Genomic DNA, 27323 nt, shown 5'->3' on the forward strand with positions numbered 1-27323 from the left:
GCAGCCAGGCTGGCTGGTCCCTGTTTTAGACATTCCATCTCTACCTCCTCAGCTCCCTCCATGGCTCCACTGAAGTGCCAGTCTTACCCAAAGAAGGCTAATCTGTGCCTCATCCTCCAGCCAACATGACTCTGCATTGACATTCTATTAGTCTGCAGTTACTTATCTGTGTGTGTGGTTTCCCCTTAGCAGAATGTAAGGTCCTTGAGGGCAGGGAGTGCTTCTTTTTTGTCTTTTTGTCCTCAGTGCCAAGTACAGGCTCGGCACATAACAGGTACTTAATACATGGTTGGTGGATTGAACCGAATGGGTTGCAATCTGCACTGCTGAAGGGACTCAGTCGCATCATTGCGATCACAGAAGGAAACATCTTGGTGACTATTCTTTACATTAACTAGCAGCACATTGCAAACAGTTGACAAACACTGAGAAATGGGACACACCAAACACAAGGGAGGGAAGGGAGAAGCTGAGAAAAAGGGAGGAGGGGATCACAGAAGCTGTGGAACTCCAGAACAGGGGAGAGGGGAAACGAGTGGGGCCGAGGGCAGGGAGCCCGCTCACCTCGTCCTTGGCCTGGAACAAGTACTCCTTTCCATCTTGTAAACTGCAGAGGAAGAAAGAGATTTAGGGCAGAGCCTGGACCGGCCACTCACCGGCTAAGTCCCAATGGACGGCTTTCTAGTCAAAGATCCGGGGAAATCACCCGAGGAGTGGCCTGGGCGGCTGGGCCGGACAGATGCCTTCCTGCATGTTTCTTGGCTTCCGTCAGACTATGGCACGGGAAGAAGCAGGCACCTAGCAGTCCTGGCTCTCCCATGCCAAAGAGCCCATGCTGCCCATGCAGATGTCCCCTCCAACGGGCAGGCCGCACCAGGATACATCGACTGCCCTCTCCCCAGCACCTCTGGAAGCTGGGAGGAGGGTGGCAAAGGGTGGGTCTGAAGCCCTCCCAGGGCCCCACGAGGCACAGTCTAGCATCCCTCAACAGCCTGCAACACCACCTCTTCTCCCCTGTCCCTCTGGTCCACTGGCCCTTGCCAGAGCCCCCTCGCACCACAGCTGTTTGCCCTACCCCAGCTTGAAGACATGCTTGCGTTTCCGGTAGTCCAGGGCCACACTGCCTTGTGCTCTGGCTAGGCTGACTGGCACCTCTCCGTGATAGGGCAGCCCGATGTTTGCGGCTCGGGCGTCCTTGTAGAAGCCTAGGGTGCTACGACGCAGGACGCAGTACACAGTCTGCCATGACCTGGGAAGCACAGGGGTGCTCGGGTGAGGACACAGGCCCTTCACAGTAGGTCCCCTGGGGGACACACCATCGGCACGCACTCGGGCCCAGCTCCCAGCTCCATCTGTTCTGACTCCCCTGCCAGGCCCACATTATTTTAGAGTCCCAAATGGAGTGGAATCCCCTCATCTTAGACATGAGCCTGGGGGCAGGGGGTTTGCTGGCATGTGCTAGCAGTGCCGCACTCAGGTCCAGGGGCTACACCTTCCAAAATGCATTAACAATCTTGGGCACATCTAAAGAAGGGTGGCCCGGAAAAGCAGCTGAGGGCCTCTGAAGGCTCCCAGAAGGAAAATGCAGGGCCCGCCGGGGGATTAACTGCTGGCCCCCTGCTGTGCAACGTGGGGGAGTATGGAGGGAAGGAGCCGCTCGTCTGGGCCTCTACCCTGAGTCAGACACCACTGCGAGGCTCTTTTCAGTTCTGGGGGGTGGGTCACAATTTAAGAAGGTCAGCAAGGATGTGGAAAGGCCTTCGCATCATGCCCACGAGACGGAGGACCAGAGAGCTGTCTGAGCATCTGAGGGGCGTCATGAGGAAGAGACTCATTCCATCTTCTCCCCTTAGCCCAGGAGGGTGGAACCAGAAGCAGAGGAAGACAAAGAGAGGCCATCTGAGCCTGATCTCTCAGGAAACAGGTGTTGACCCCAAAGGCTGCCGGTGGAGGCACAAGGCCCGGTTGCTGGCCTACAGATTCTGGAGCTCTTGACTCTGCTTTTAGTGTATGTTATACGTCAAGGAGGCCAGTCACAAACTATGGCCTCCCCCCATGTCACCGACCCTGTTCTCGGGTCCCTGGGGACCTCACTGCCTAGCATTCCGCAGGTTCCTGGGGCAGACTCTTCCCAGGTCCCCAGTACCTGTTGGCTGCCTTCTTGCCAAAGGCCTCCATCTCCTGTTTGCGGCAGAGCAGGCCCTCCATCTGCTCCTGGGCTGAGAGCTCGGGGCCACGAGAGGGCAGTGTAGAGGCGTAGGCCGATTCAGATGCCCTGCCCTGGGGCATGGGTGAAGGGGCAGGGCCTCGGGCCCGGCTTTGTCTCTCTCCCCGGGGTCCATTGGCTGCCTCCCCCACCCCAGAGACCTATGGAGAAAGGATGGGTTTCAGTCACTGTGGGTGAGGTGCAAGGCCACCAGTCCAGAGCTCACAGGCAGCAAGTGAGCGGTACTGGAGAGATGTCCTCCCACACTCTCCCCATGTTGCTTCTCTGCTCTCTCTCTTCCCAGAAACTCCTTGTCCTTTGCCCCTTTACTGGCCCCCACCCGGGCCTATCTACAGGGCAGACTCACGGGGCCTTCCAGGGAGCTGCTCTGGTCTGGTCTTTGTGGCTCCGACTGGGGCTGCGGAAAGAGAATGGAAGAGGGAGTGGGGGGCATGTGGGCAGGAGGGTCAAGAGCCTGGGGGGCGCTGAGCCAGGGTGTGACGTTACCTGTGATGACTCCGTGTCGGTGCAGATGCCGTTGACCGTGACCGGCTCCCCAGAGGATGGCAGCCGGGGGTGGGTCCTGGGAGAGCAAGAGATGCCGCTGTGCCCTTCAGCCCTGAGGGCTCCTCTCCCCCCTCCCCTGCCCTCTCCCTGCCTGGCCCCGGCTCTTACCCAACCTGGGAGGCCTCCGGAGCCATCTGGCCATCTACGTGATCCCTGTGGGGAGGTACTGCTGGGGAAACTGAGGCTGAAAGCGCCTTCTTCCTTCGCTTTTCCTCCTCCTCCTGCTCCCGCTGCCGCCTCTGTAGCTCCTCCTTCTCCTCTAACTGCCAGAAAGCCAAGAGTTCAGGGGGTAAAGACCAAAGGCGTAGGGAAAGAGGAATTTGGGTTCTAATCTGGTGGCCCCAAAAGCATAAGAGCTGCTGGTCCTCTGGACACTCACTGGTTAAGGATGAGAGATTTTAGAGAGGCCAGAGGGGGCAGGGAAGCAAAACCAAAAGGGAGTGAAGGCCACAAGGGGCTCCTCCATCTCTACCTGAGGAAAAGTACCTGGCACTGCAATGGAAGGGCCGGGGGCAGGGAGGAGAGACCCTTCGGAGGCCCAGGGGAAAGGGCTGAGGTGGGGGGACCCTCCCGAGGGCCAGGGGAAAGGGCTGAGGTGGGGGGACCCTCTGGGAGGTCCAGGGGAAAGGGCTGGGGCGGGGGGACCCTCCCAACTTACTGCAGTGAGCTTTTCCAGAGCGCTAAAGCGCTCCTCCCAAGAGGCAGCTGCTTTCTGGAAGGCCTCATGTCTCTTGATGAGGCTCTCTACCTCATCGACCGTGCACCCCAGCTCAGCACTTCGCACCAGGGGCTCCTGGCTGCAGAGCCAGGCCTCAGCCACACCAGCATCTCGGCCAAACACCAGCACTTCCAGAACTACAGGAGAGGGGGTCAGTGTGAGCTGGGGACATGGCAGGGTGCAGCCAAATCTTGTCTCTGGTCCTTCTGGCTCTGGGACCTTGGGTCCCCAGGACTTAGTCTCCTCCCCTGTAACCCAAGGGGGCCTGTGTCCTGGCACATCCCCCGGGCCTTCTGCCACCTGTGCTGCCCGTGAAAGGCCTCCTGGATGGAGCGTGCCAGTGGATGGCAGGCTCATGGGGAGCTCGCTACAACTCACCGAGCTGAAGCCAGTCCACCTTCTCCTGCCATTTGTCGGATGTCTCCTGGCGCCTCGCCTGCAGCTGTGACAGCTTCTCTGAGATCTGGGGGCACAGAGATGACTGAGTGGGGCTTCTGCAGGCCCTGCCCTTGGGCCTCAGAAATCGGCTCAAACCCCCATCTGCTCCTAGGGCCATCCCTCCCACGTCACCTCCGTCTACACACTACAGCCTCAGTCACTGGTCAGTGGCCTCCCCCATCAAAGCGCAGGCTTCTTGGGGGCAGGGACTGTTGCTGCTTTCTCTCTGTATCCCCAGAGCTTGACATAGGGCCTGTCATACAGTAAGAGCTTAATAAATGGGGGGCTGACTTATGTTGGGGGAATGTTGGCCCCTGAGCTCAAGCCAGAGACCACGGGCCCCTGCATGCTGAGTGGGAGAGGCCCACCTCCTCAGATGCGTAGTGGTTCTTGGCCAGCAGCTCCTGGCCCAGGCGGATGCAGGAAGAGAAGCAGTCAGCTCGGGCCTCGATCTCGGCTTTGATTCCCTGGTGATGCTTGATCATCAGGTCCGCAGAGGACACGTCCCTAGAGAGTGCATGGACACTCAGTCTCCTGGGTCCCCAGAGCCACAGACTGGCCACAGGCCCAGCCCTCCACCCCTGGGAGCTCACCGGGGCCTTTCCTGTGCATCCATCTGCAGGTTCACCCCATCCATCCAGAGCATGAGCTCGCGGACGGCCTGCAGGAAGCGGAACTTGTCTCCGGTGTCCAGGAGAAGCTGGCGTCGTCCGGCTGAGCTAGCTTGTAACTGGGCCCAGGCCTCGGCCACTGCCTGCATGTGGCGGCCAATTTCCTCCGCCTTCTCACCTGCGTAGGCCTTCTGTAGGCGGTGGCCATCATCCTGTACCTGCTGCACCTGTAGAGCCCCCAAGGCAAGGGTCAGGGTGTCCCCCTTTCCTCCTGGCACCCACCCTTGGACACTGGTGGCATCCTAACCCTGTCCCACAGTATCAGCAGGAGGGTGAGGGCAGAGATGAAGGGGGAAAGGAAGGCTCAGGTGGAGCCTGGGCTTTGCTGCCTCTGTTGGGCCTGCTCCTCCAGAGGGCCTTCCTGGGCCCTGCCCTTGGCCACATCTGGCTGTGGGCCCTCCCTGCTTCCTGGGAGCGCACCTGGGCACTCAGCGCCTGGATGTCATGTTCATAGGCACAGTGTCTGCGCTGCAAGGCCTCGGCAGAATTCAGGTCTCGGCCAGCTCCATCAGGCAACTGCTGCTGCTTGTGCTGGATCCGCGCCAAGGCCTGCCGTGCCCCGTGGAGGAAGCGCTGGAGCTCATGGGCAGCAGCCAGGACCTGGCCTCGGGTATCCAGTAGCTCCAGGAGGTCGGCCCAGGCCTCATTGAGCCCATCCTTCCACTCAGCCACTGTCGCCCGGGCAGCATGGCCCCCTGCAATCAGCCCGTCGGCCAGGGCATTGGCACTGTCCACCCGCTCCTGACCAATGGTGCTGGTGTCTCGGGAGAATTCTCGGAACTTGTCCCGCAACATCTGGTATGGAAAATATAGGCCTTAACAAGGCTGGCCACAGTATGTGGGGGGGGGGGGCCAGAAAAAGCCCGAAGCTCTCTGTCGGGGCACACCTGCTCCAGAACCTCCTCAAGGGTGGGTGCACCAAGGAGGCAGAGAGCGCCTCACAGGATGCCACACTTCCTCGTGCTCCCTGGGCCTGCCTGGCTGCCCCATCACTCACCGTGACGTGCTCATAGTCCTGGCCCAGCTCGTGGGAAGCGGCCACCACCTCCCGTTCCTGGATCCACTGCTCCAGGTCATCCAGGTCCCGCCGCAGCTGGCACAGCCGCTGGTGCTCAAGCAGTCGTCCACGCCTCTCCACGGCCAGCTCTTTCAGGCTGGCGTACAGCTTTTCCACCTGGGCTTGGCGTATGGTCAGCCGGTCACTACGGGGGGAGAAGGGAAGGCTGGAGATGGAGGGCAGCCCGGGCCAGCCAAGGGCTCTCCCCTGGTCCCTTGGGCTCCCTCTGCCCCAACTCCTTCGGTTACCATCAGCTGCACTCTGATGGCACTTCCAAGGTCGCCAGTGCCATGGCCACCCACCCAGAGGCCAGACTTGTGAAAGCTACTTAGGAAACTTTGGGTAAGAAATGATCTAATCCAACCCTCTCATGGTAGGGAAGGAGCCTGCCCAGTGTGGCCAGAGGACTGGCCTGGGGTCACACAGCTCCTGGGGGGCAGAGCCAGGGTTCCCCCATCTGGCTCTCTGCACCATTGCAGCTACATTGCCCAGGTCACCAGGCCCACAGGGCAGCCAACAGAGGACAGCCCAGGGCAGAGAGGCGAGTCTGTCACACCTCACCTCTCTGGATGTTGGCCGTCAATCATGTCCTGGCTACTGGCCGCCAGCTGGTGGACGGTGTGTGCGTAGTCTACCAGGGCTTGTTCCAGGACCTGGTGCTTCTTGACCTCTGCCTGAGCACTCAGCTCATCCTGGGGGAGGGAATGGATGATGGGGGAGGGACTGAAGAGCCTGGCCCAGGGTTCTGGGGGGGCGGTCAGGGGGCCCCACCTCGGCTCTCACCTTGGCCTTCTCTTGGCCCATCATGTGCAGCTCCTGCTCACCCATCCAGGCCTCAGCCTCTGCGGCATCGCGGTAGAACTGCTGGGCCCTGAGCGCGTCCTGGAGGCGAGCCCCACGCTGCTCCAGCTCCTGGCCCAGGCGCCTCCACAGCTCCTGGAGCTCCGCCACACGGGCAGCCAGTTCCGGCCCTGCTGCGGCCCCCAGAGCCTGCTGCCGCTCCCTCAGGTCTGCGATGCGGGGCTCGTGGCCCTGGACCTCCTTCTGCAATGTCTGTGTAGGGGAGGGCGGAGAGAAGCCGTGCTGCCATGACAGCCCCTGGACATGGCCCACAGCCCGACCTCCCTTGACCCTCCAGGGACAGGTCCACTTGGCCCAGCCCCCACCGCTCAGCCCCTGACTTTGGAGCCTGGGGAAACACTTGCCTGGTTCTTCTTCATGAGCAGCTGGACACTGGGCAGGTCCTTGCCATGCTCTGTGGAGCTGGCCATTGGCAGCCGCTCAGTCACCCACAGCTGGGGAAGGAAGGGGCAGTGGCATCAGGGGACAGCAGGGCAGGGAGCAGGGCGCCCCGGGCTCTTGGGGGGGGGGCAGCAAAACAGAAGCTGGTTCCAGGGGTCATCAGAGGAGGCTGAGGCCCAGTCTGAACTGTGGCCAGCTGTTGCATGGTGGGAAGCTGGGCCCCCATCCCAGGCCCCACAACCACTCACGATCTCATCCTCCACATCCCGATGGAATTGGTGCTGCTCGCGGGAGGCCAACAGGCGGTTGCAGCGCTCCTTCAGGGGCTTGTACAGGGCTCGGAACTTCTCCTCCACAGCTCGGGAGGTCCTCTCCACCTCTCCGGCCCCGTGCTCCTCCTGGGCCAATGCCTTGGCCTGAGACTGGATGGCCTCCACTTCCTTTTCCCGGACGGCCATCTCCCGTTCCAGCATCTGCCAGGCCACAAGAAGGGTGGTCGTGAGTCCAGGACCTTTTGGGGAGCCCCCACACCCTTGCCCTCAGTCTGGGCCCACCCCGGCCCCCTGCCAGCACCTGCTGCTTCTTCAGGAGAATGTTGACACTGGTCAGGTCCTTGCCATAGTCGTCCGAGTGCAGCTGGGCCTGCAGGGTGCCCAGCCAGCTCTCCAGGGCTGAGCAGCTCTGGGAAAACAGCTCTGCTCGGTTGGCATCGAAAAGGCTCCGGGCTTTTGCCTGGGTGGTGTTTTCCAGCTCTTCCCATCGCTTGTGGAGGGCCTCCAGCTTCTCCCCTACCAGGGGCTTCAGCTCAGGCTTCTCCGACATCAGTACCTGCCCTTCCTGGGGGTGGGGAGGTGTATGGATTTAGGGAAAAGACCTAGAGGTCCTCAAGCCCTAGATCTGAGTTACAGGGATTAAGGCTTAGCGTTCTGGTCCAACCCTCCCATTTTCAGTTGGGGAAACTGAGGCGCAGGGAAGGGAAGACACATGGGAAAAAGTGGCAGAGCTGATGTTTCCCTCTAGGTTCTCTAACTTCAGGCCCAGTGCACCTGCTCTAAACCCGTAGGAGAGCCATGCCCAGGGGACAGGTCATATGACCCCTATGGGGACTGGTCCTAGGGACTTTAACAGAGTGTGTTTGCGTCTACCTTTGGCATGCCAATTCTCCTCTCCACCATCCTCCAGGGCCTATCTCAGCTCCCCTCTAAGGACCCTTTCTGGGCTGTTGCAGTCTCTCTTGACAACGCCACCCCATCCCCCACTTGCTTTCCTGGACTCCTGAGTGACGTAGCCACAAAAACCGCCCCGCCCCCCCGGGTCCTGGATTGTTTCAGGCATATCCATCTTGTCTTCCTATTCAGACTCAGGTCCCCCTAGTCTTCTGTATCCCCCAAACACCCATCTGAGTAAAACACGAATTAGATCAGACCTGATTGTAAAGTGCTTTGAGCATTTTAGGGGAAGGTGAAATACTTGGGTAGGGAGATCAGAGACGGCAGAGCTCGGCAATGCGTGGCCATGATGCTGGCCAAAGTTGGGACTCTGCCCCCAGTGGGTAATCCTTACTTTCCCAACATCCCCTCTGCCCAAGATGAATGAATGCACATTCATTAGGCACCTGCTATATACCAGGCCCTGTCCTAAGTGCTAGGCGGTGCAGTGGATGAAGCCCTGGGCCTCCAGTCAGGAACACCTGACCAGATGTGGCCTCAGACACTTACTGGCTTTAGTTCCTCCATCTGTAAAATGTGGATAATAGTAGGCCCCATCTCCCAGAGGTGCCGCAAGCATCTAATGAGATGACGTCTGCCAACCTTAAAACACTGCGTGAATGCTAGCGTTCCCCAGCCCACCCTCGTCTCCGCTGCACTCCAAGAGCTCCCCCTCACCTGGTCAATCTTGTCCAGCCAGTCCTTGTTCGCCGCCAGCTCAGCCATGAACGCCTGGTGTTTCTGCCACTTCGTGTGCAGGTTTCGAGCCTCGTCGTAGGACACATCTTGGGCTGTCAGCATCTTCTCATCAATCCACAGTGTCAGCTGAACCAGGCAGGAAAGAGCCATTCAGGAAGAGGGCAAAGGGCGCCCTGGGTCAGGAAGGGCAAGAAGGCGTGTGCATTGTGAGGGAGAGACCCAAAGAGAGCAGGCAGATGGGGGTGGGTGTGGACCTGCCCGGGCACTACCACCAGGCACCAGGCCAAGTCCTGAGGATATCACACAGACAAAGAGACAAAGGGCTTACAGTCCTTTGGGAGGAAATCCTAAGTATAGATAAATAAATACAAAAATGATACATCATAACATCGGTGAGGTGAGGAGGGCTCAGTCTATGCCTGGTGTGGGAGATGGAGCTGAGCCATGACAGGCGCCAGGGATTTGAAGAGGTCAAAGTGAAGAGGAAGGATGTTCTAGGCATGAGGGGACTGCGAGGGCAAATGCCGGGAGGTGGGAAGTGAACTGCCATATACAGAGAAAAGCAAAGAGATCCATGTAACTCAGACCCAGAGTGTGGGAAAAGAAGCTGGTCTGAAGACAGAGCAGAGGGAGGAGCGAGGATCTTCTTTTGACAAGCAGGGGGCGGCCTGGCTGGGGCCGGGCTTTAGGAAGATCCCCAGCGTGATGGGCAGTGAGGAGACACCAGGGCCAAGGAGGGGACAGTGGCGGGCTAAGCCAAGCCGGGCGTGCCTGGACATGGGGAGAATGTCCAGAGTGTCCCCGGCGCTGCAGGCGCACAAGGGGCCGGGCACCCACCTCGTGGCACTCTTGTAAGAAGTGCTGACGCTCTCGGTTGTCCCGCAGACGACGGAGAAGCTGCTTGGCAGACTCCTGATTCTTGCTGTGCCTGTAATGATAGCCGGCTGCCCGTGACCTCCTGGCCTGGCACTGGCTGAGATGTCTCTCCAGACAGCCCCAGAGCCATCCTTCCTGCTGGGGCCCCTGGAGTGGGCTGGGCTGTGGGCATCTCCCGCCCATGCTCAGCTGGCCTGGGGCCTGCCCCACCCCGCTCTGGCCACTCGGCTGGCCTTTGCCCCACTCTCCCCTAGGCCCAGGCCCAGCCACCTCTTCTCGATGGAGTCTGCCTTCTCCTTGATCTTCTCTGCATGAATGTTGCCACCCTCCACCAGCTGATGCCCTGCTTCCAGGAGCCCCCGGATCCGCTCCCCGTTGGCATCCATGGTGCTCATGAAATCCTCCAGCTTTTTGATGGCGGCATCGGCAGCTTGGAGGGTCCCTGGCATCTCCGTGTGAGACAGCACATACTCCTGGGGTGGGGGGAGAGAAGCAACATCAGCAGCTGCTCAGGCCTCCTCCAGCCTTGGAAACCCAGGCAGGGGCATCTGGGAAATGAGCCCATCAAGGGGGTGGGGAGAGGGACTAGTTTTGAGGAAAGGAGTGAGGGGTGGCGGCAGCACCCTGTCCGGGGAGGCTTCTTCCCAGATGCTGGAGGGGACCTCAGAATCTGACTCCAACCCTCCTCCCATTCTGCAGGTGAGGAAACTGAGTCGGAGTGGTGAAGGTCCTCCTGACTTCAGTCCTCAAGGCTTACCCAATCTGCTCTGCCACCTCCTTTCTTCCCCTCTATGGCTTTTTTCCAGCATTCTCTTCCCCTTCCCTCACACAGCCATCCCAGACCCTCTTTCCCCCATTTCTGCCCCAGTCTCTCCTCTCTCCTCCCTTCCATTCCCCCTTGGAGGCCTCTGCCTCCTGGTATTGTCTTACCTGGCTGCTAAGCACGCCCTCAGCCTGCCGAGCATCCCGAAGAAACCCTTGCAAGCCGTGGGCTTGGGCCAGCCGGGCCTGGCGGCTCTCCCACATGCGACCCAGTTCTTCCCAGCCGGTCCCCAAAGCCTCCAGGCGCTGCCTCAGGAAGAGACACTGGGGATCAGCCTGGTCACGAGTCACCTCTTCGCCCACAGCACGAAGCCGACTATACTCGCCCTTAGCTCGCTCCACCTCATCCCGCAGGGCTGCATGTTGGGCCAGGAGCGCCTCTGCCTCAGGAAGGGTGGCTGGCCCTTCTTCTGAGGCCACAGCTGTCTGGGTGCGGCCCAGCCATGCCTGGAAGTCATCCAAGCTCCGAAGAAAGTCCTGCAGCCTCCGGGCCTCGCCCAGTGACTCCTCCCTGCGACGCATGGTGGCACGCAAGCCCTCCCAGCCGTCCTGGACCTCACGGAGCCGGGTCTCGATGGCAGGGGCCTGTGCGGGGTGGCCAGCAGCCAGAGCGTGTGCCTCCTGGGCCAGGGCTCCCACTCGGGTTCCAATGGCTTCCAGGTCCCGCTCTGTGCCGGCCAGCTTGCGCTGAAGGGCCAGCACTCCAGCCAGGTCATTGCCCAGGCCCTGGGTAGATTCGATCACTTTGATCTTCTCCCTCATCCACGCCTGGGTCTCTGTGCACTCAAGGTGGTAGTTCTGGATGCTCAGGGCAGAGGTTAGGGCTGCTTTCTTGCCATCCGCGAGGGTCCGGAATCGCTGCCACCTTGGAGTAGCCAGGCAGCCATTGGCAAGCTCAGCCCCAAACATGCCCCTCTCACCCCAGCAAGAACATCTAGGAGCACCCTTTCCCTGCCTCAGCTTTCACCTTCTCCTTTTTGGCTCCAGTGGCTCTGCCCTTTGCCACACTCCCTGCCCATCCTTGCCTGCCCCAGGTCCAAAGGCCCCTCTGTCTGCCTGCCCGGTCAGCTCTCAGCTCTTCCTCCCAACGATCCAGTCCGCTCTGAGCAGCCCCAGCTCCAGCCTCACCTATGGTTGAGCTGCTTCTGGGTGGCAAGGATGCTTTCCCGGCTAGGTGGCCCGGCCTCCAGCAGCTGCTGGGCAATACTGTTGACTGCAGTGACACGGGCAGCCAGAGCGTTCATTTCAGGCTCCAGAGTTTCAAACCTGCCAAGGGCAAGAGGAGAGGCTGTGACTGTCCTGGGACTGCCTGTGGCCCCTGCCAAGCTCTCATCCACTCATAGGAGCCAGGGTCTCCGGGGGGGCAGGAGGGCCCTTTGCAGGGCCAACCCAGCCCCCCAACCAAATTTAGAGCTATAGGACTGCTCAGCAAGGAGCAGTGTGGGGAGCAGGGGAGCCTAAACCCCATTCCAGCTCCTCTTGGGTCAAGTGTTAAAGGCTTAACATGTGGACCCGTTCCTCAGGGAGGTACGAGAAAAGCCTCTGAGGCTGCTGGGAACAAAGCACTAACCACAGCTGAAAGGGGCAGTCCGGGAGGTGCTCACCGCTGCTGCACCACCTCCAGGTCCTCCAGGCGCTCAGGGAGGGCTAGTCCATTGAGCCACTGCTCCTTCTCATCCACCCAGAGCCCACAGGCGCTCGCCTCGCTGAGCATGGTGTAGTGCGCAAGGGCGGCTTCCAGGGCCCGGGCCCGCTCACCGGCTCGCGCCTGCAGCTCCTGGTAGCGGCACTCCAGCGCAGGCAGCCGGCCCTGCACCTCAGGAGCGTGGGCCACGGCAGCTGGCAATGCCGCGGCCTGTTCCTTCAGCGCATCCAAGGCAGCGCGGTGGCTCCGCATCTCCTCTTCCAGGGCTCGGTGCTGCTTGGCTAAGGCCTGGGTGGAGAACTCGTCATGGCCCAGCTCCGGGCTGGACACCAAGCGCAGGGCATCCACCAGCCATGTCTCCATGTCATGAGCCTCCGCTTGGAACTGGTAGAGGCTGGAAGCCTGGGCCAGATCCCGGGCCCGCTCTTCTGCCAGGGCTTCGAGGCGCTCCCACTGGGCCTGCAGCTCAGCTCCGCGTGCGGCTGCCTGCTTTGCTCCCGGATGGCCTTCTGCAACCAGCTGACGACCCTGCTCCAGCGTGAGCCTCAGTGGGCCGAGGCGGCCACTCATTTCGTCTCGGAGGGCAGCATGCTTGCTGAGCAGCCGCAGGACGCCCGTGAGGTCACGGCCGGGCTCAGCTGATGCCAGGAGGTGCTGCTGCTCCCGGATCCAGGCCTCTGCCTCTTCCACTTCCCAGAGGAAGCGCCAGAGGCGGCGGGACTCCTCCAGCTGGGCTCGCCGTGTGGCTGCCAGCTCACAGAGGCCTTCATAGCTCTGCTGCAGGGCATCCACGCGCTGGGACACAAGCTGAGGGTCACACGGCTTATAGCCTGGAGAGGGGAGCGACTACTCAGTGCCTCTTCTCCCTCCCCTGCAGCCCCCAGGCTTCTCTCCACTGTCACCCCCCAGCCTCTCACCTGCCCTGGGGTCACTGAACCGAAGGGCTGAGGCACTGACCGCCCGGACCCGCTCGGCCTGCACAGCGATGTCAGCTTCCACCAGCTCATGAAGCTGGAGCAAATCCTCCACCCCAGCCAAGTGCTTGCCCAGGTCCTGAGACTGCAGTCGGCCCTGCAAGAGACACAGGATGCAGGGCTCGTCACCCTTCCCTCCCAGCCTGGCCCATGCCCTCGGCCTCCCAAGCCACCCTGGGCCCATCGTCCTGGAGAATAGTGACCATTCTGGCATCTTGGGGCCTTCCCTTCCATCATCTCTCACTCTTCTCTTCCTCGGCCAGGCGCTCTCCCTGACTCCACCTCTGCCACAGGGGCATGAGTGGTCAGTGCCCACCACCCCAGGCTGCTGGCCATCCCTGCCTCAGGGGCTCTCCCTGACTCTGTCCATGCCACAGGGGCACCTCAGGCCCTCAGCCTTCCCCATATGTTTGCTGCCCATATGTACCCTCATCTCCTCCATCCAATCCATGAGGTAGAAGAGGTCTTGGAAGACTTTCTGCAGCTCAAGGTTGATAAGCAGCCGCTCACGCCGCGCTGCTACCATCTGCCGCAGGAAGTCCCACAGCCGGGCCACGTTGTGCTGTCGGGCTGCCACCCGCTTGATGTCATGGTAGTGCTCGGCGGCCAGCTCTGCAGCCACGGCGTCCACGGCCTGCACACGCCCACTGTAGGCCACGATGTCAGTCTCGATTGCCTCGTGCTTCCGCACCGCGGCCTCCACGGCCGCCAGCTCCAGGCCAAAATTATCCTGCAGGAGAGAGGATGGAGAGGGTAGTCCCTGGTCCTGTGGTCCACACGCCTTGTCCCTTGCCCCGCTTTACTGCTGGTGGGCTGACCGCCTTCTCTTGCCAGCACTCCCAGCCCCTTTCCTGACCCCACTGACCTGGGCCACAAGGCGCTGATTCTCACTAAGCCAGGTCTCCCGCATGGCAGCCTTGCGGTCAAAGCGGGCGGCCAGCTGCTCCAGCTTTTCCTGGCGGATCAGCTCAGTGCGCAGTGCCAGCTCCCGCTCATGTTCCGCTTTCTCCAGGCGTTCCCAAGCCTGCAAAGATCAGGGCCCAGTCAGCGGCAGGGGCAGCAGCAATGGAGGGGAAGGGAGGGACACCAAGGGCCCTGGGAGCCCAGCCCCTTGGGGGTGGCGGGTCTCTCGTGGCATGCTCAGAGAGGTGGATCCAACCAAGGACAGCAAGGCAGCAGGGGAGAGGCTGCAAGACAGACTGGCTGGGCACCAAGAGCCCAAGGAATCAGACTGATGAGTCTGGGAAGAGCCCACCCAGGCATGCTCACCTTGTTGATGTCTGAGACGAGCCGGCCCTCCCGCGGGGCATACACTTTCTGGTTGTTGGCACGGAGCTTGCTCTGGATGGTGAAGAGCAGCACTTCCAAGTTCCCTTTCTCAGTGAACCTGGGGGCCAAGGAGAAAAGAGCGGTCAGGACGCGAGGCCCAGGCACGCTGGGGCCCCTGGCTCTGGCCCCCAGCCAAGACAGGGCACTTACTTGGGTGGCTTCTCCACGGTGCGGTACGAGTTGAAGGCCTGTAACTGGTTCTGTACGCCACTCAGGGAGTTGGCAAGCTGCCGGTCATTGAGGGTCACGATGGTCTGCTCGATCCACTGCAGCAGCTCAGACGCCAGAGACTCGTATTTCTCCACTAGCCGCTCGGCTTCCAAGGCATAGTCCAGCACCTGGGCGGGAAGGCCCCAGGTGGCTGCACAGCGCTTCCCTGAAGCCCTCCCCAACCCCCATGAGCCTGTGCACACCCTCTCCGGCCAGGCCTCCCCCTGCCCCAGGGTGCCGTACCTTGCCAATGCGCTTGCCTTCCACGGCGAGGGCCTTCATCTTGGAGAAGTAGTGGTAGTATGTGGCCACATAGGTAATGATGGATTTCTCATCAGGCTGGTCCACATTCACATCTGGGGAAGAAGACAATGTATGTCTGAGGCCCAGGGCCCTGGCTACAGAGGGAGGATGTCTGCCTCCTCCAAGAATCCTGCCCACTGTCCTCCCTGCTCTTGGCCAACCTCACAGGCAGGACTTCTGGGCAATACTGCATAGGTCAAATTGGCAAAAAGCCTTTCAGCCTGAAAGGTCATGGACAAGTTAACAGAGATTAATTTCTCAGGGCTGTTGGCGGAAGGAGCCCAGCATCCCTGGGCTGGGATGAAGTGATGGAGATGGCTGGGGGGCAGACTGGTCAGAGGGCCTGTAGTCTAAAGGGATCTGCGGCCTTCTGGAGCCCTAGTCTAGGACACAAGAGGGCCTTGCGACCCAGCTGGGCACTGTGGGGGCAAGGCTGCTTCCCAGCTTCATGTCAGGGCTCCTCCCTGACTCCAGACTAAATGTTCAAAGGTGAGATGAGGAAGGTAGTCGACCACAGCTCCCCCATGAGGGAGACACTAGAAGGCATCAACTTGGCCCAGTTTGGACTCTCAGAGATGCTGGCAATGTAAAGGAATATGGAAACCCTTGGAGAAGTTAGAGCAGTTTTGCCTTCCCAGCAAGCCTCAGGCCTGTCCATTATTCTCTGTGGCCAGCAGACCAAAGGCTACCCAGAACCCTGCCCCACAGCCCTCCTCCTTGTCACATTCTCTAGTGGCCTAGAGTGGGCACAAGATCTTAGCCCTGCGGGAGAGCAGGGACAAGACCACAGGAGGAGTCCCCCTACTTCCAGAGCCAGCCTCTTCCCCCATCCCACCCACCTTCTGGGTCCAGCAGCTTAGTGAGGCCCAGCTCCTTCTCGGCCAGGTTGAAGACATTCTGTAAGTTGTAGTGGGCGTTGCATTTCCTCAGAGACTCAAACTCCAACAGGTCTGGCCTGAATGATGAGGGAACAAAGGTCCCATGGGACTGTGAAGAGGGGCCTTGGCACCCCTGGAGTTGCTATGCCCCTTCCCCGCCCCCCTCCCTCTGCTCAGCTCCCTCCACTCACCGGTGTTTGTGCACAATGGCATTGAAGGCCAGCCCATCCCTCCAGCTGGTGGTGAAATTGTGCACGTTGACATTGGGGTACCTGTGAACAAGGACCAAAGAGAAGGAAGCTATCCCCTCTGCGCCTTTGGCCTTGAGCTGGTGCCCATGGCCACGCCCTGCCCCCTGCTCTGCGCCCTTGGCGTTGAGCTGGTGCCCGTGGCCGTGCCCTGCCCTCTCCTCACCCTGCGGTCTTCATCTGGCACCACAACAACAGGGCATCCTTGGCTGACTTCTTCTCCTTGTTGTCTTCTGTCTCCACACTGATGTCCTGAATCTGAAGGGCAAAGGGTGGTCCTTAGGCCGAGCCTGGGGCCAGAACAGCTGCAGCCCTTCTCTTGGGCACAGTGCCCTCACCTGGCTGAGGTGGCTCAGATAGAGGAAGGGAAGGGCAGTATGTGATGAACGTGAGGCCAGGCCTAGGCATGGACACTCACAGCAGAGACCAGCACTTAAATGCAAGGAAGGGATGGGGAAAACAGGACTAGGAAGTTCTACAAAGTGGAACAGTGGGGGAAGGTGGAAGAGACTGACAGAGTTGGAGGGACATAGATGTGGTAGCACTTTGGGGTAGCTGTGCATCCAAGGGAACACAGATGGAATTGTGTTTGGGGCCTGAGGCCATGGCTACCTCAGTGGGGTCTGCATCTACCTCTCCCCTCTGTGATCTATGCCCTCGTAGCTGGCAGAGTGATCTATCTAAAGCACGGCTCTGGCTGTGTCGCTCTCCAGCTCAAGAAGCTTCTCTGGCTCCCGTGGATTTAATAGCTGTTTCTAGGCTGAGGATTCTCACATTTCCCTTTCCTGTCCCAACCTCTCTGCTGACCTCTCACTGCCTTTCATTGCAGACTGGACGTCCAGTAGACGTCTTACACTCAACCTGTCCCAAACAGAGCTCATCCCCTTCCCCCCAGCCCTGTGTCCCTCCTCCCACCTTCCCTATGGCTGTCAAGGACATCAGTGCGCTCCCAGACCCTCAGGCTCCCTACCTCCAGAATCCCTCACCATCTCTCACCTCACCCCACCCCCCATGTCCAAACTGTTGCCAAGGCCCATGGAGGTCACCTCTGCACCACCTCTCAAACACATGCCCTTCTGTCCCCTGACACTGCCCCACCCCGGTGCAGACCCCCATCACCCCAGGCCTAGACTCCTGCAGTAGCTGCTGGTGGCCTGCCTGCCTCCAGTCTCTCCCCTCTCCAGCCCATCCTCCCTTCAGTCAGCAAATGGGTTTTCCTGAAGCCCAGGTCTGACCACATCACCCTCTACTCAACAACCTTCAGGGGCTCCTTCGGGCCTCCAGATCAAGGGCCCCCATAAGCTGCCCTCTCCTGCCTCCCTCCCTAACACATTGTCTTCAGTGCTGGCCCCGGGGCTATGCTGTGAACAAGGCCCTCCACACCCTGGCTCTGGCCATTCTCTGGCCATCCCTGGACAGGCTCTCCCCATGCTGCTCCGACTACTGACCTCCCAGCTTCTTCTAAGTCCCAGCTAAAATCCCTCCTTCTACAGGAAGCCTTCTGCAGCCTCTCTTCATTCCAGGGACTTCCCTCTGTTAAATATTTCTTACTTTTTCTCTATTTAGCTTACTTTGTATGTTTATATTTGTTTGTTGTTCCCCCCTTGCTTAGACTGAGCTCTTCCTCATTTTGGACCCAGCCACCTAGCACAGCACCTGACACACAGACAGGCTCTTTGTTGTTTCTCAGTCATTTTCAGTCCTGTCTGACTCTTTGTGACCCCATCTGGGGTTTTCTTGGCACAGATGCAGGAGTGGTTTGCCATTTTCTTCTTCAGCTCATTTTACAGATAAGGAAACTGAGGCAAACAGGGTGAAGTGACTTGCCCAAGGTCGCAAAGCTAGTGTCTGAGGCCAGTAAACTCGGAGAGATAGTCTTACTGACTCTAGGCAGTGTGCTCTATGCGCTAAAATGTTGACTGACTGACTGACTGACTGGTTTCCCAGTGCATCTGGGATCCAATGCCAGGGCCTGGGTCTGGCCTTTCTCTCCACGTTGTAGCCCAGGGGCTCAACAGCTGGTGTCGGCCAGGCTGTGCCCCAGGCCCGGGATGGTCTCCCTCCAAGGCTTTGCTCCAGCGCCACCTCCTCCCCCACCATCAGCACCAACCCTGACCTCATCGACATTACTTGGCATTTATGTGGTGCACTCTTGTCTGTGTCCAGTTTATCTCTACCTAGAAGAATGGAAGCTTCTTATGGGCAGGGCTAGGTTTCACTTTGTCTCTGTCTCCCCAACACTTAGCACAGCACCTGGCGCGCTACAGGAGCTTAATAAATGCTTGCTGAATTGCACTGAATTAGGGTGCTGTGGGCCAATCTATCAGCAAACCGCTGCCACTGCTGCTACATTCCCTGCCTTCGAGGCTCTCTCGCACAAGGGAGACACAAAGCATGGGAGCCCGGAGGAAAGGACATTTTTGAAGGAGCCCTGAAGGTTTCCACAAGGAAGCCGAGGTGGTGGAGATGGGGCAGAGACATCCAGCTGTGGGGAAGGCCAGTGCCAGGGTCCAAAGGCGGGGGGTGGGGGTGGAGAGCAGAGAGAGGGCCCTTTGATTAGAGTGCCAGAATGATGGGACAGGGACAGGCAGGGGTTGGGGGGATGGCCCTGCATTGCGAGGATGCTGGGTTTGACTCTAGGGACAATAGGGAGCCATCGGAGTTTGCTGAGCAGGGAAGAGTGCCCTGGTCACCCCCATGCTTTAGAAAGATCACTTTGAGAAATCAAGAGGCAATGACAGGTGTCCGGGTGAGGGGGTAAGGCATGTGGTGGCCCTGAGAGCACAGAGGAAGCAACAGAGGTGGGAGGGGCACCTGATGGGGTGAAGGAGGGAGGCCCCAAAAGCACTGAACTGGCTGGGAGGAGGCTGGCAGTGCCATCAACAGGGATGGGGAAGAGGGAAGGGTCATGCCTGTGGGTGACCTACTCTGAAATCCCCAATGCCCAGGGATGAAGAGGGAAATGGAAAGGCTGAGGTTGGGTCTGCGGGGATCTTAGCTTGACTGTCTGTGTACCTGGAATCGTAAGATGATGGTCCAGACCAACCCAAGCGTCAGGCGGTGGTTACCGTCCACAATGTCATGGGAGCCCATGTTCTCCAAATGTACCTTCTGCTCCTTCAGAAACTGCAAAGCCTTGTCCACATTCTCCAGGCAATGGATGCGCATGCGGCCTTTGGTGGGTTTTGGCTAGGGGACAGGAAGGTGGGGGATGGAGGACAAGGTCCTCTCGCCTGGAGAATGGACAGCACCCACCCGGCCCCACCCCATCCACCCCTGGCATTCATCTGCAGAAGGAATGTTGGGGACATGGGGGCAGTCACCGAATGGAGCCAAAGTTCAGGGGGCCAAAGCTGGGATTTGATGTGGGGTTTGGGGCAGATTAAGATTCCCCAGGGAATTAACAGGTTTCGGCCTGTGTGGGGAAGGAGCTTGGCTCAATGGGGCCACTGTTCCTGTGGGCAGAGAGCAAGCCCACCACCCTCGCCATCCGGGGGTCTCTTCTCAGCCTTCTGCCGTCCTTGGAGAAAGCAGCTCAGCTTTCTCTCTGGGGCTCAGCCCCTTTGGACTCCCTGGGCTCCATTTCCACTACTCACCAAAGTCTCTCCAGAAAGCACTTCAAGCAATCTCAGCAGATTGCGCCCATCCCGAAGATCGCTGTACAGGTCCCCCACGCGGCACGTGACTCTTGCCAGGTGGGAGTTCACCCACTTGGTGAAGGTTTTCTTCTGCACAGCTTCTCGCTCATCTAGAGGGCACCAACATGGGGTCAACATGGCTCATCCCACCCTTGGCCCCCGACTTCTAAATCACTGCTCCAAGGCCACCCCTCAGGGAGGCGATCCCAGAGTCAGCAGAGGGAACCAGGAGAAGGGAAGCCTGACAACCCAGCTTGGGCTCATGTTGAGTACAGAAGAGAGAGGGGAGCAGTGCCAAGGGGCCAGGCTGTCCCCTCCTGTAGCCCAGAAGCTCTCCTTCCCTCCCCTGTGACCTCAGCTCATTCACAGGATCCCAAGCAGCTGAGCCAGAAGGAATCCTGGGCTGGAAGACCCAACCCCATCATGCTACAGATGAAGAAACTTTGGTCCAGAGAGGGCCACTGACTCATCAGAAGCACACAATGCTTGATGCAGGTGTTACCTCCATACTTGGTCGTTCCTGACTACCTGACTCTGGTTCATGAGATCACAGGCCCACAACTCAGGCACTGGATGGGAAGAGCCGTACACTTGGGGTCTGTAGAGCCCTTGGCTCAAATCTCCTTGAGACACTTTCAAGAGCCGTGGAACCTTGGGCAAGTCACCCTCTTCCTGAGCTTATTTCCTTATCTGTAAAATGGGGATGATCATGCCTTTCTCCCTAGCTGCCAGGGCTGTCACAAAGCTCAGACGAGAGTCCAAGGAAAGCACTTTGCAAACCTGAGAGCACCCCAATGGGAGCTGTTGGGCCTCAATTATAAGGGACAGCCGGTCATTAGGGATGTTGTCCAACAGTGTCCCCAGAGAAGCCAGAACCTCGTTTTCCTCCAGAGATGTTCACGAAGAGGGGCCATGGAGAGAATCCTCTGGCCTGGGGCATGGCCATCCTAGCAGCCTTCCCAGGACGCCCTCCTCTGAGGGGGCCCCAGGGTTTCCTCTCTGCTGGATCACACACACAGAAGGACCAGCTTCTATTTCCTGGGTCCCTCCCTGTCTTTAAGTGTTTGGGGAAAGTCAAGGTCAAGGTTTCCTTCTCTAAGGTCTGAGTGCCTGTGATCTCAGAGGCAGCATGTGCCCTGGGATCTCATCATTTTTGGCTCTCTCACTTTCACAGCCCAGCCTCGGTTTCCCCTCCATATAAAGTGGGGGGTGGGGCTAGACCAGCATTTGGACTCTGAGGGACCTTCCCCTCTAAATTGATGGTCCTGTTTGTTCTGCTCCCAGATCCATGAAAACCCATCCAAACCCCTGTCTCCCCCTGCCACTGCCCCCAGCCCCTTCCATAAGCCACTCCTGGGGTCACCGTCCAGAGCCCTGAGAGGAGACACTGACTAAAGTCTGACCAAGACCCGCTGTTTTCCCTTTTTGTGTCTCAAGCCCCAGCTGTCCTTAGCCAACCTTGCCTGTCTGGGTCAGAGCCAACTGAGGTTAGGAAGGGGAGGAAAAAGTGACACAAACCAATGTGTCCGGAAGGAGGAGGGGCAGAGGCAAAGCCCTGTTTCGCCAGTAAATCTACATACACTGGGAGTCTTCCTAGGCCCACAGACACACCCAGAACTTCAAGAGTACACAGATGCCAGACTGCAGGAAGCTCATACAGCCCTCTGTGTTTCTACTGCTATCTCTGCTGACTCCGATTTGGAGTCCCTCGAGACTTGTGCCTTAGCCCTGCTCGAGACACCCTCATGCATGCACACACACACACACAGACACAGAGACACACACGCACACACCTAAATTCTCCATGACCCCCTTTCTTCTACCCAGAGTCTCTTCACCTACATTTAGCCACCCACACACAGGACAGAAACACATCCTCACTCGTGCGCGCGCGCACACACACACACACACACACACACACACAGAGACACACAGAGACACAGACGCACACGCACACCGGCCCACTCAGTGGGTCCTCCATCTAGCAGGCTTCCCCACGACAGCGCCTTGGGTCCTCCCCACACAGACACACATGCAACCCTTCAGGTGCCTTCTTGCCCTCAGCTTTTATCCACCAGTCACTGAACCAACCTACTGTCCTTCTCCATTGCCAAACTCCACATTTCCTTATAATCAAATGGAATGGTATTTGTAAAATGCTTAGCACAGTATGTAGCACACAGCAGGCACTTAATAAATGCTTGCCCTCCTCCTCTCCTTTTTTCTCCAATCACCCCAGTCCCCAATTCCTCTCCCATTTCCCCTTCCCTCTGACTCAGCCCAGGTCATCTCAGCGTCTGCCCCCCCCACCCCACCGCCCGTATACACGCACACACACATTTTCTCTCCCGTCCATGACAGGCCCTCCTGCCCACGGGACCCTCACCTTGGAGCTGTTTGAACCGGCCTTCCAACACGCTGGCATACTGGGCAGAGTTAATGAAAGCAGCAGGGGAGAGCAGGGGGCTCCCTGGGCGCTGGGCCCCCTCTGTAGCCTCATAGTGGGGCTCCCTGACCCCATTGAAGCCATTCCCCATGAACCCATCCCCATTCATGTTGTCTGCTACTCTCTACAGAGTTGAGAGCCCAGAGTCCATCTCCCCCAGCCAGGGGCCTGAGTTGATGGTCAGCCCTGTGGGAGTGGGGTAGCCTGGGGTCCTGGATATGGGGGGTGGCAGGGGCCGAGGACTCAGGGGACTTCTGAGCTGCTGAGCTCCGGGCGCTGCTGCTGCTGCTGCTGCTGGGCCAGGCAGAAGGGGGCACACCTGGCTGAGCTGTCTGGCAGGCAGGGGCAGAGCCAGGGGACGCTCCAGACAAACAGGTTGGACAGCAGCGGGGGAGGGGAGGAGGCAGAGCCAATGGACTGGGGCAGGGCCAGGCCCTGCGGGGGAGGTGGGATCTTTGAGCGCTCTCTAACAGCTCCTCCTGGGGAGAGCCTACTTCCAAGATCCTGAGATGTCTGAGAAGAACCCAAAGGAGAGACAGCAGGAGAGGGGTGTGAAACCCCCACTTTCCAGACCGGGGCTGGCAGAGAAAGGATGGGCCTCTCTGGGTGGCCCTGAGGACCCCTTCCCAGCTCACTGGTTAGCTCTGTTCCTGAGGCCTCCACAGTGGGGACCCTACCTTCCAGCCAGGGGAGCAATCTCCTCCCTTGGCCTTGAGGGTTTGGGGAAGGGACAGATGGGGGAGGATTCCTCCCCGCCCCCGCCCCCGCTGCCCCCCCCCCCCCCACAACCCTTTGTGGCTCCAGCTCCACCCACCTCTGTCTCCCTTGGCAGAGCCCTGCCCTGGCCTGGGGCCCTCACACTTTGGGCCACTCCCAAGCAGACAGACAGCAAAGGAGCCTGGGACAGCCAGATTCTCCTTCTTCCCACACCGGGAGCTTCCTTCCCCTGCTCTCCCACCTGCTGGGTTAACCAAAGCCTTCCCCATCCATCCGGTCTTCTCCCAGACCTTTCTTTTTGCACGGCACAGACATATAGAAGCCTCCTTGAGGACATAAGCAGAGGCGCAGGGATGGAGGGCAGCCCAAGGGACACCTCAAGGAGCAATTCCCACAGTCTGATCCCTGGACTTGACCCCTGACCATTCAAGCATCCCACGGGAAGGTCTCCTGTAGGAGGCCTGGGAAACCGGGCCAGTCAGATGTGGGGTGTAGGGGCCAGGGTCTGGCACTGTCAGGTGGCATGCTCTCTCATCGTCATGACAACTCAGCCCAGGAACGCAGCAGGGCCCGTCTGACAGGTCTGTGGGTGCTTGGAGGAGTCAGAGGGGAGGGCAAGGGCTGGAGGGGAGGGCAGGGGCCAGGGCAGTCTGAGCACATCAGAGAAACGGCAGAAGGAAGAGGCAGCAGGCAGGCCCAGGACACATGATGCAGGAAACAGGTGGAGGGATAATGGTTCAGGTGGGGAGATGAGATGAGGAAAAAAGCAGTATGAATCAAGGAAGAAACAACTGGGGGGCTGAAAAAGAAAAGGGCGCCAGAGAACTGGATGAGGGAAGGGAGAAAGGCCACGACTGGGAGCTAGCCAGCAAGGCTTCTTGGGTCTATGCAGAGGGAAGGAGCTGGGGAAAACCACCATCCTAGGAGGCTGGATCCAGGTTGTATCTGGGGTCTACCTCCTATGAGAACCAACTTAGAGGCCAGCCCCTTCTCTCCCCAAAGCACTGCTAGAGTGGTCACGGTCAGCTTCCACCTGTCCACCCCTTCTCTCCTCCGATGAAGGGGAACAGAGAACCCACCTGCCAGGGCCTTGATCCGGGAGCGCTCAAAGAGCCGGGCCGAGCTGCCCTCGTTGTCCCAGTCCACGTCGGGCAGCTCCCAACGGTTGTTGACATCACTGTATTGGCCCTGGATCTCCAAGCTGTCAAAGTCTGTGGGTGACTGCAGGGTGCTGCTCATGGTGGCAGAGGGACAGTCCTGTGGGGATAGTTAGTGATAATAACTCGACATGAGCCTTGCAGCAATCGTGGGAAGCAGGCTCTTCTACAAGTGGAGAAACTGAGTCTCAGAGAGATGAAGAGGCATGTTTGTCTGTGGTTCCACAGTTCCTAAGGGTCAGAGAAAAGATGTGAACCCACTAAATCTGACTCCAAATTCAAGCCTGCCCACACCTGACCCAATTTGGTAAGAGAAAGAAGGGGGCAGGGGAAGTTTGAGCAAGGAATAAAGCATTTATTAAGCCTTTGCTAGGGGCTTAGTGCTGGGGATACAGAGGCAAGTCAGACAGTGCATGTCCTCAAGAAGCTCCCAGTCCAACCCCTGGGAAGGTCTCAGCTGTGAATCTCATGGAGAAGTCCCACGGGCCTCAGGGCAGCAGCCAAGCAGGTGTTCAGGCCTCTTCTTTAATGCCATTTCCACCAATAAATCAGCTTGATACTGAACCAATGGACAGGGCCAAGGACTTTAGTGGCCGGAGCTCTCATCAAAGTTAATCTTTAAACTTCTATCTCCCAAATCTGCTCTTTCTTCTCTCCCCTGCCCTGCATTCCCAATCTCCCCATTTTTAAGTCTTAAGGTACTGTGTTCATAGGAATTATTATCATAATCATTACCAAACTGGAATCATTTGTTTATGTGCCAGAATGAAATAAAGATAAGATATCACCTCTGAGGCAACATGCCAAGAGGAATGGAGCAGTGCAGGGGGGATGGGGATGGTGGAGGCAAGGCAGCCTGTGGCAGAGCTGTGGCAAGGCTGGGGAGTTTGGGAGAGAGAGGGAGACAGAGAGAGAGAAGGAGAGACAGAGAGAAGACAGTGAGCAAAAGGAGAAGCAGGCCTAGCCTGGCACAGCATGCAGCATGTGTCAGAAGGTGAGGGATGGAGGAATGAGCAGCAAGCTGCTTTAACCGAAGTCTAGTGCAGGAGAAGGAAGAGCCTCCAGGAGGCTTCTGGGGCTAGAGAAAGCCCAGCTCCTAGAGACGAATGGACCTGAGGATCCCTCAGGGAAGATGTACTGGAAACAAAAAGTGGGGGATTTGTGGTCCTTTCTTTCATTTTTGTTTTTTTAAATCGTATTTTGTTTTTCCCCCCAATTACAAGTAAAAACATTTTTTTAACATTCATTTGTTTTAAAATGTGGCCCTTTCTTTCAGAGCTACAGGGCTCCTCCTCAGTAATCAGGACTTGTGATCTCTTCTAGGGTCCCAGGCCTATGGTGCTAATAAGTAAATAGTATGGCCATCTCTGTGGTCCTGCCAGGGCTATTCAGGACTTTACTCAAACAAATATTTTTCTCCTCAAAACAAACATGTGAATTTCTTCCACCCCCACTAGCTCATCAGATAGTCCCACCAAAGGTCCAGCATAAACCATCAATTCAGTTCAAATATTTATTAAATGTCTTATGCATGCCAGGCATCGTGCTAGAGTCTAGGGTTCAAACATAAAACAGGGCCTGCCCTTAAGGAGCTCATATTCTATGGAGAGATAGTGGTCTACAGAGAAGTAAAGATAAGATGATCTGAGGAGGAGGGGGAGAAGCAGCAGCAGCAGCAGCAGCACACTGGTAACTGAGGGGAATCTGCAAAAGCTTTCTGTCAGGGTGAGCCTTGCAAGCTCAGCTCCATGGAGGGAACCTTGGGTCCCCCTGGAACCCTGAGTCTGGGACTTCATTTGTCCTTCTTTGAGGAATCAGCATTGGTCCAAAGCTGCACAAACATGAGAAGTTAGAGCCAGGGTGGCAGAGAACAGAAAGGGGGTAAGGGGAAGTCTTTCTTGGGGCTTGAGGGAAGGGAAGGACTAGTCATGAGAACAGACTGTGTGGAAGTGGGGAGGACATCAGACGATAGGTAAACAGAGATAGGTGACCCTCTCCATGTCTACTGCTCAGGGCTGTTTTGGGAGCAGCTTCAGTGAAGGAACTGCTATTTCATCTGTCAGCAGAGGGCTACCCAAGCCTGGGCAGGGAAGAGAGACTTCAGATTGCTTTTTCTCTCCCCAAACCACCATATATCCTAGGGCTGTGCCCTCTGCGTTAGATCTGCAAATATTGACACAGAAATCAACATCAGGCAAGGTTGAATCATTCTGAACAAAGGCTGCTGGAGGCACAGGATTGACAGGAACAAGGATCCACATGACGGATCTATCTGGTTATGAAGCCTGGAAGCAACTGAACCTCTGGGCACAGTCTTAAAGTAAAGGGATTCTGGTAGAGTCCATCAGGTTAGGGCTACAAAACCAAAAGCCTTATTTCTATTCAAGAAGCTTCTCACTCCCTGTTGTCTCTAAGATAAAATGCAAAAGCCTCTATTTGTTATTTAAAGCCCTTCATATCCTGGCCTGGCCTCTCATTCCAGGCTCATTTACACATACACATGCTAGGCCACTGCCCTACTGGCTATTCCTTTTATGTGATATCTCTCTGCATGCCCTTGGCTGGATGCCTTTTTCTTTTTCTTTTTCTTGTAGAACATCATGCTCCAAGATTTTCTCTCCTTTGAAGTAGCTGTATCATAGTCTTTTGTGACCCTGACTGCACTTCCTTGGCACCTGAACTCTATGCTGGCTGTTCACAGTATTTTTTTTTAAACCCAGAAGCTCTGGATTTTGACTATGATATTCTTGGTTGTTTACAATTTGGAGAATCTTTTAGGAGATGACCAGTGGTTTCTATTTTTAACTTGTCCTATCTTCTAATAGTTCTGGGCAGTTTTCTCTTGTGATTTCTTGAAATATAATATGCAAGTTGTTTTTTTTAATTCATGATTTTCAAGGAATCTGATGATTCTTTAATTGTTTCTCCTGTTTTCCAGGTCCGTTGTTTTTGATGGTAGATACTTTACAAATTCTTCTAATTTTTCAGTCTTTTGACTCAAACATTTCTTGCTGTATCATGGAATCGTGGAGTTCTGTTTGCTGCATTCTCTTAGGGGGTAAGGTGTTCTGTCTCCTGTTCTAAGCTATTTATTCTCAAGGGCACTTGCCTTGTTTTCTTCTTTTGGGCTTACCTTTAGGTATTTGTATTTAGTCATGTTTCTAGGCTCAACTCCTGGATTGGGACTTTGGGCCTGGGCCAGGCTCCACCCCTTCATCTACTCTTAGAATACAGAGACAAACCTTGTTTGGTTCTGCCCTTGTGGTCTGGATGA

General features: G+C 57.7%; 1 protein-coding gene across 3 annotated transcripts in view; it reads right to left on the minus strand.

Annotated features, from left to right (window-relative positions):
- The window catches only part of SPTBN2 (spectrin beta, non-erythrocytic 2), a 44611-nt gene that overhangs the window by 2618 nt on the left and 14670 nt on the right, over nucleotides 1-27323 (minus strand). The window contains exons 2-36 of one of the 3 annotated variants that reach the window (XM_036762901.1): nucleotides 23972-24149; nucleotides 19688-19839; nucleotides 19107-19280; nucleotides 16258-16349; nucleotides 16035-16115; nucleotides 15805-15920; nucleotides 14906-15018; nucleotides 14603-14790; nucleotides 14393-14510; nucleotides 13989-14147; nucleotides 13551-13853; nucleotides 13067-13220; nucleotides 12109-12979; nucleotides 11633-11770; nucleotides 10613-11369; nucleotides 9953-10155; nucleotides 9644-9734; nucleotides 8786-8932; nucleotides 7473-7736; nucleotides 7148-7372; nucleotides 6863-6952; nucleotides 6441-6710; nucleotides 6219-6349; nucleotides 5598-5802; nucleotides 5021-5395; nucleotides 4523-4767; nucleotides 4298-4436; nucleotides 3870-3954; nucleotides 3432-3628; nucleotides 2882-3036; nucleotides 2714-2789; nucleotides 2574-2624; nucleotides 2147-2367; nucleotides 1076-1249; nucleotides 565-607 (exon numbers count right to left, since the gene is read on the minus strand). In XM_036762901.1, coding sequence (XP_036618796.1) covers nucleotides 565-607; nucleotides 1076-1249; nucleotides 2147-2367; nucleotides 2574-2624; nucleotides 2714-2789; nucleotides 2882-3036; nucleotides 3432-3628; nucleotides 3870-3954; nucleotides 4298-4436; nucleotides 4523-4767; nucleotides 5021-5395; nucleotides 5598-5802; nucleotides 6219-6349; nucleotides 6441-6710; nucleotides 6863-6952; nucleotides 7148-7372; nucleotides 7473-7736; nucleotides 8786-8932; nucleotides 9644-9734; nucleotides 9953-10155; nucleotides 10613-11369; nucleotides 11633-11770; nucleotides 12109-12979; nucleotides 13067-13220; nucleotides 13551-13853; nucleotides 13989-14147; nucleotides 14393-14510; nucleotides 14603-14790; nucleotides 14906-15018; nucleotides 15805-15920; nucleotides 16035-16115; nucleotides 16258-16349; nucleotides 19107-19280; nucleotides 19688-19839; nucleotides 23972-24131 — 6963 coding nt within the window. In that variant the 5' untranslated portion in view covers nucleotides 24132-24149. Of the gene's footprint in view, nucleotides 1-564; nucleotides 608-1075; nucleotides 1250-2146; nucleotides 2368-2573; nucleotides 2625-2713; nucleotides 2790-2881; nucleotides 3037-3431; nucleotides 3629-3869; nucleotides 3955-4297; nucleotides 4437-4522; nucleotides 4768-5020; nucleotides 5396-5597; nucleotides 5803-6218; nucleotides 6350-6440; nucleotides 6711-6862; nucleotides 6953-7147; nucleotides 7373-7472; nucleotides 7737-8785; nucleotides 8933-9643; nucleotides 9735-9952; nucleotides 10156-10612; nucleotides 11370-11632; nucleotides 11771-12108; nucleotides 12980-13066; nucleotides 13221-13550; nucleotides 13854-13988; nucleotides 14148-14392; nucleotides 14511-14602; nucleotides 14791-14905; nucleotides 15019-15804; nucleotides 15921-16034; nucleotides 16116-16257; nucleotides 16350-19106; nucleotides 19281-19687; nucleotides 19840-22115; nucleotides 22468-23971; nucleotides 24421-27323 lie in introns of those variants that run through there. The other 2 variants (XM_036762902.1, XM_036762899.1) reach the window with 2 other exon arrangements.

Source organism: Trichosurus vulpecula, chromosome 6 (genome assembly GCF_011100635.1).
Source record: "Trichosurus vulpecula isolate mTriVul1 chromosome 6, mTriVul1.pri, whole genome shotgun sequence".
In the NCBI taxonomy this organism is placed as follows: Eukaryota; Metazoa; Chordata; class Mammalia; order Diprotodontia; family Phalangeridae; genus Trichosurus; species Trichosurus vulpecula.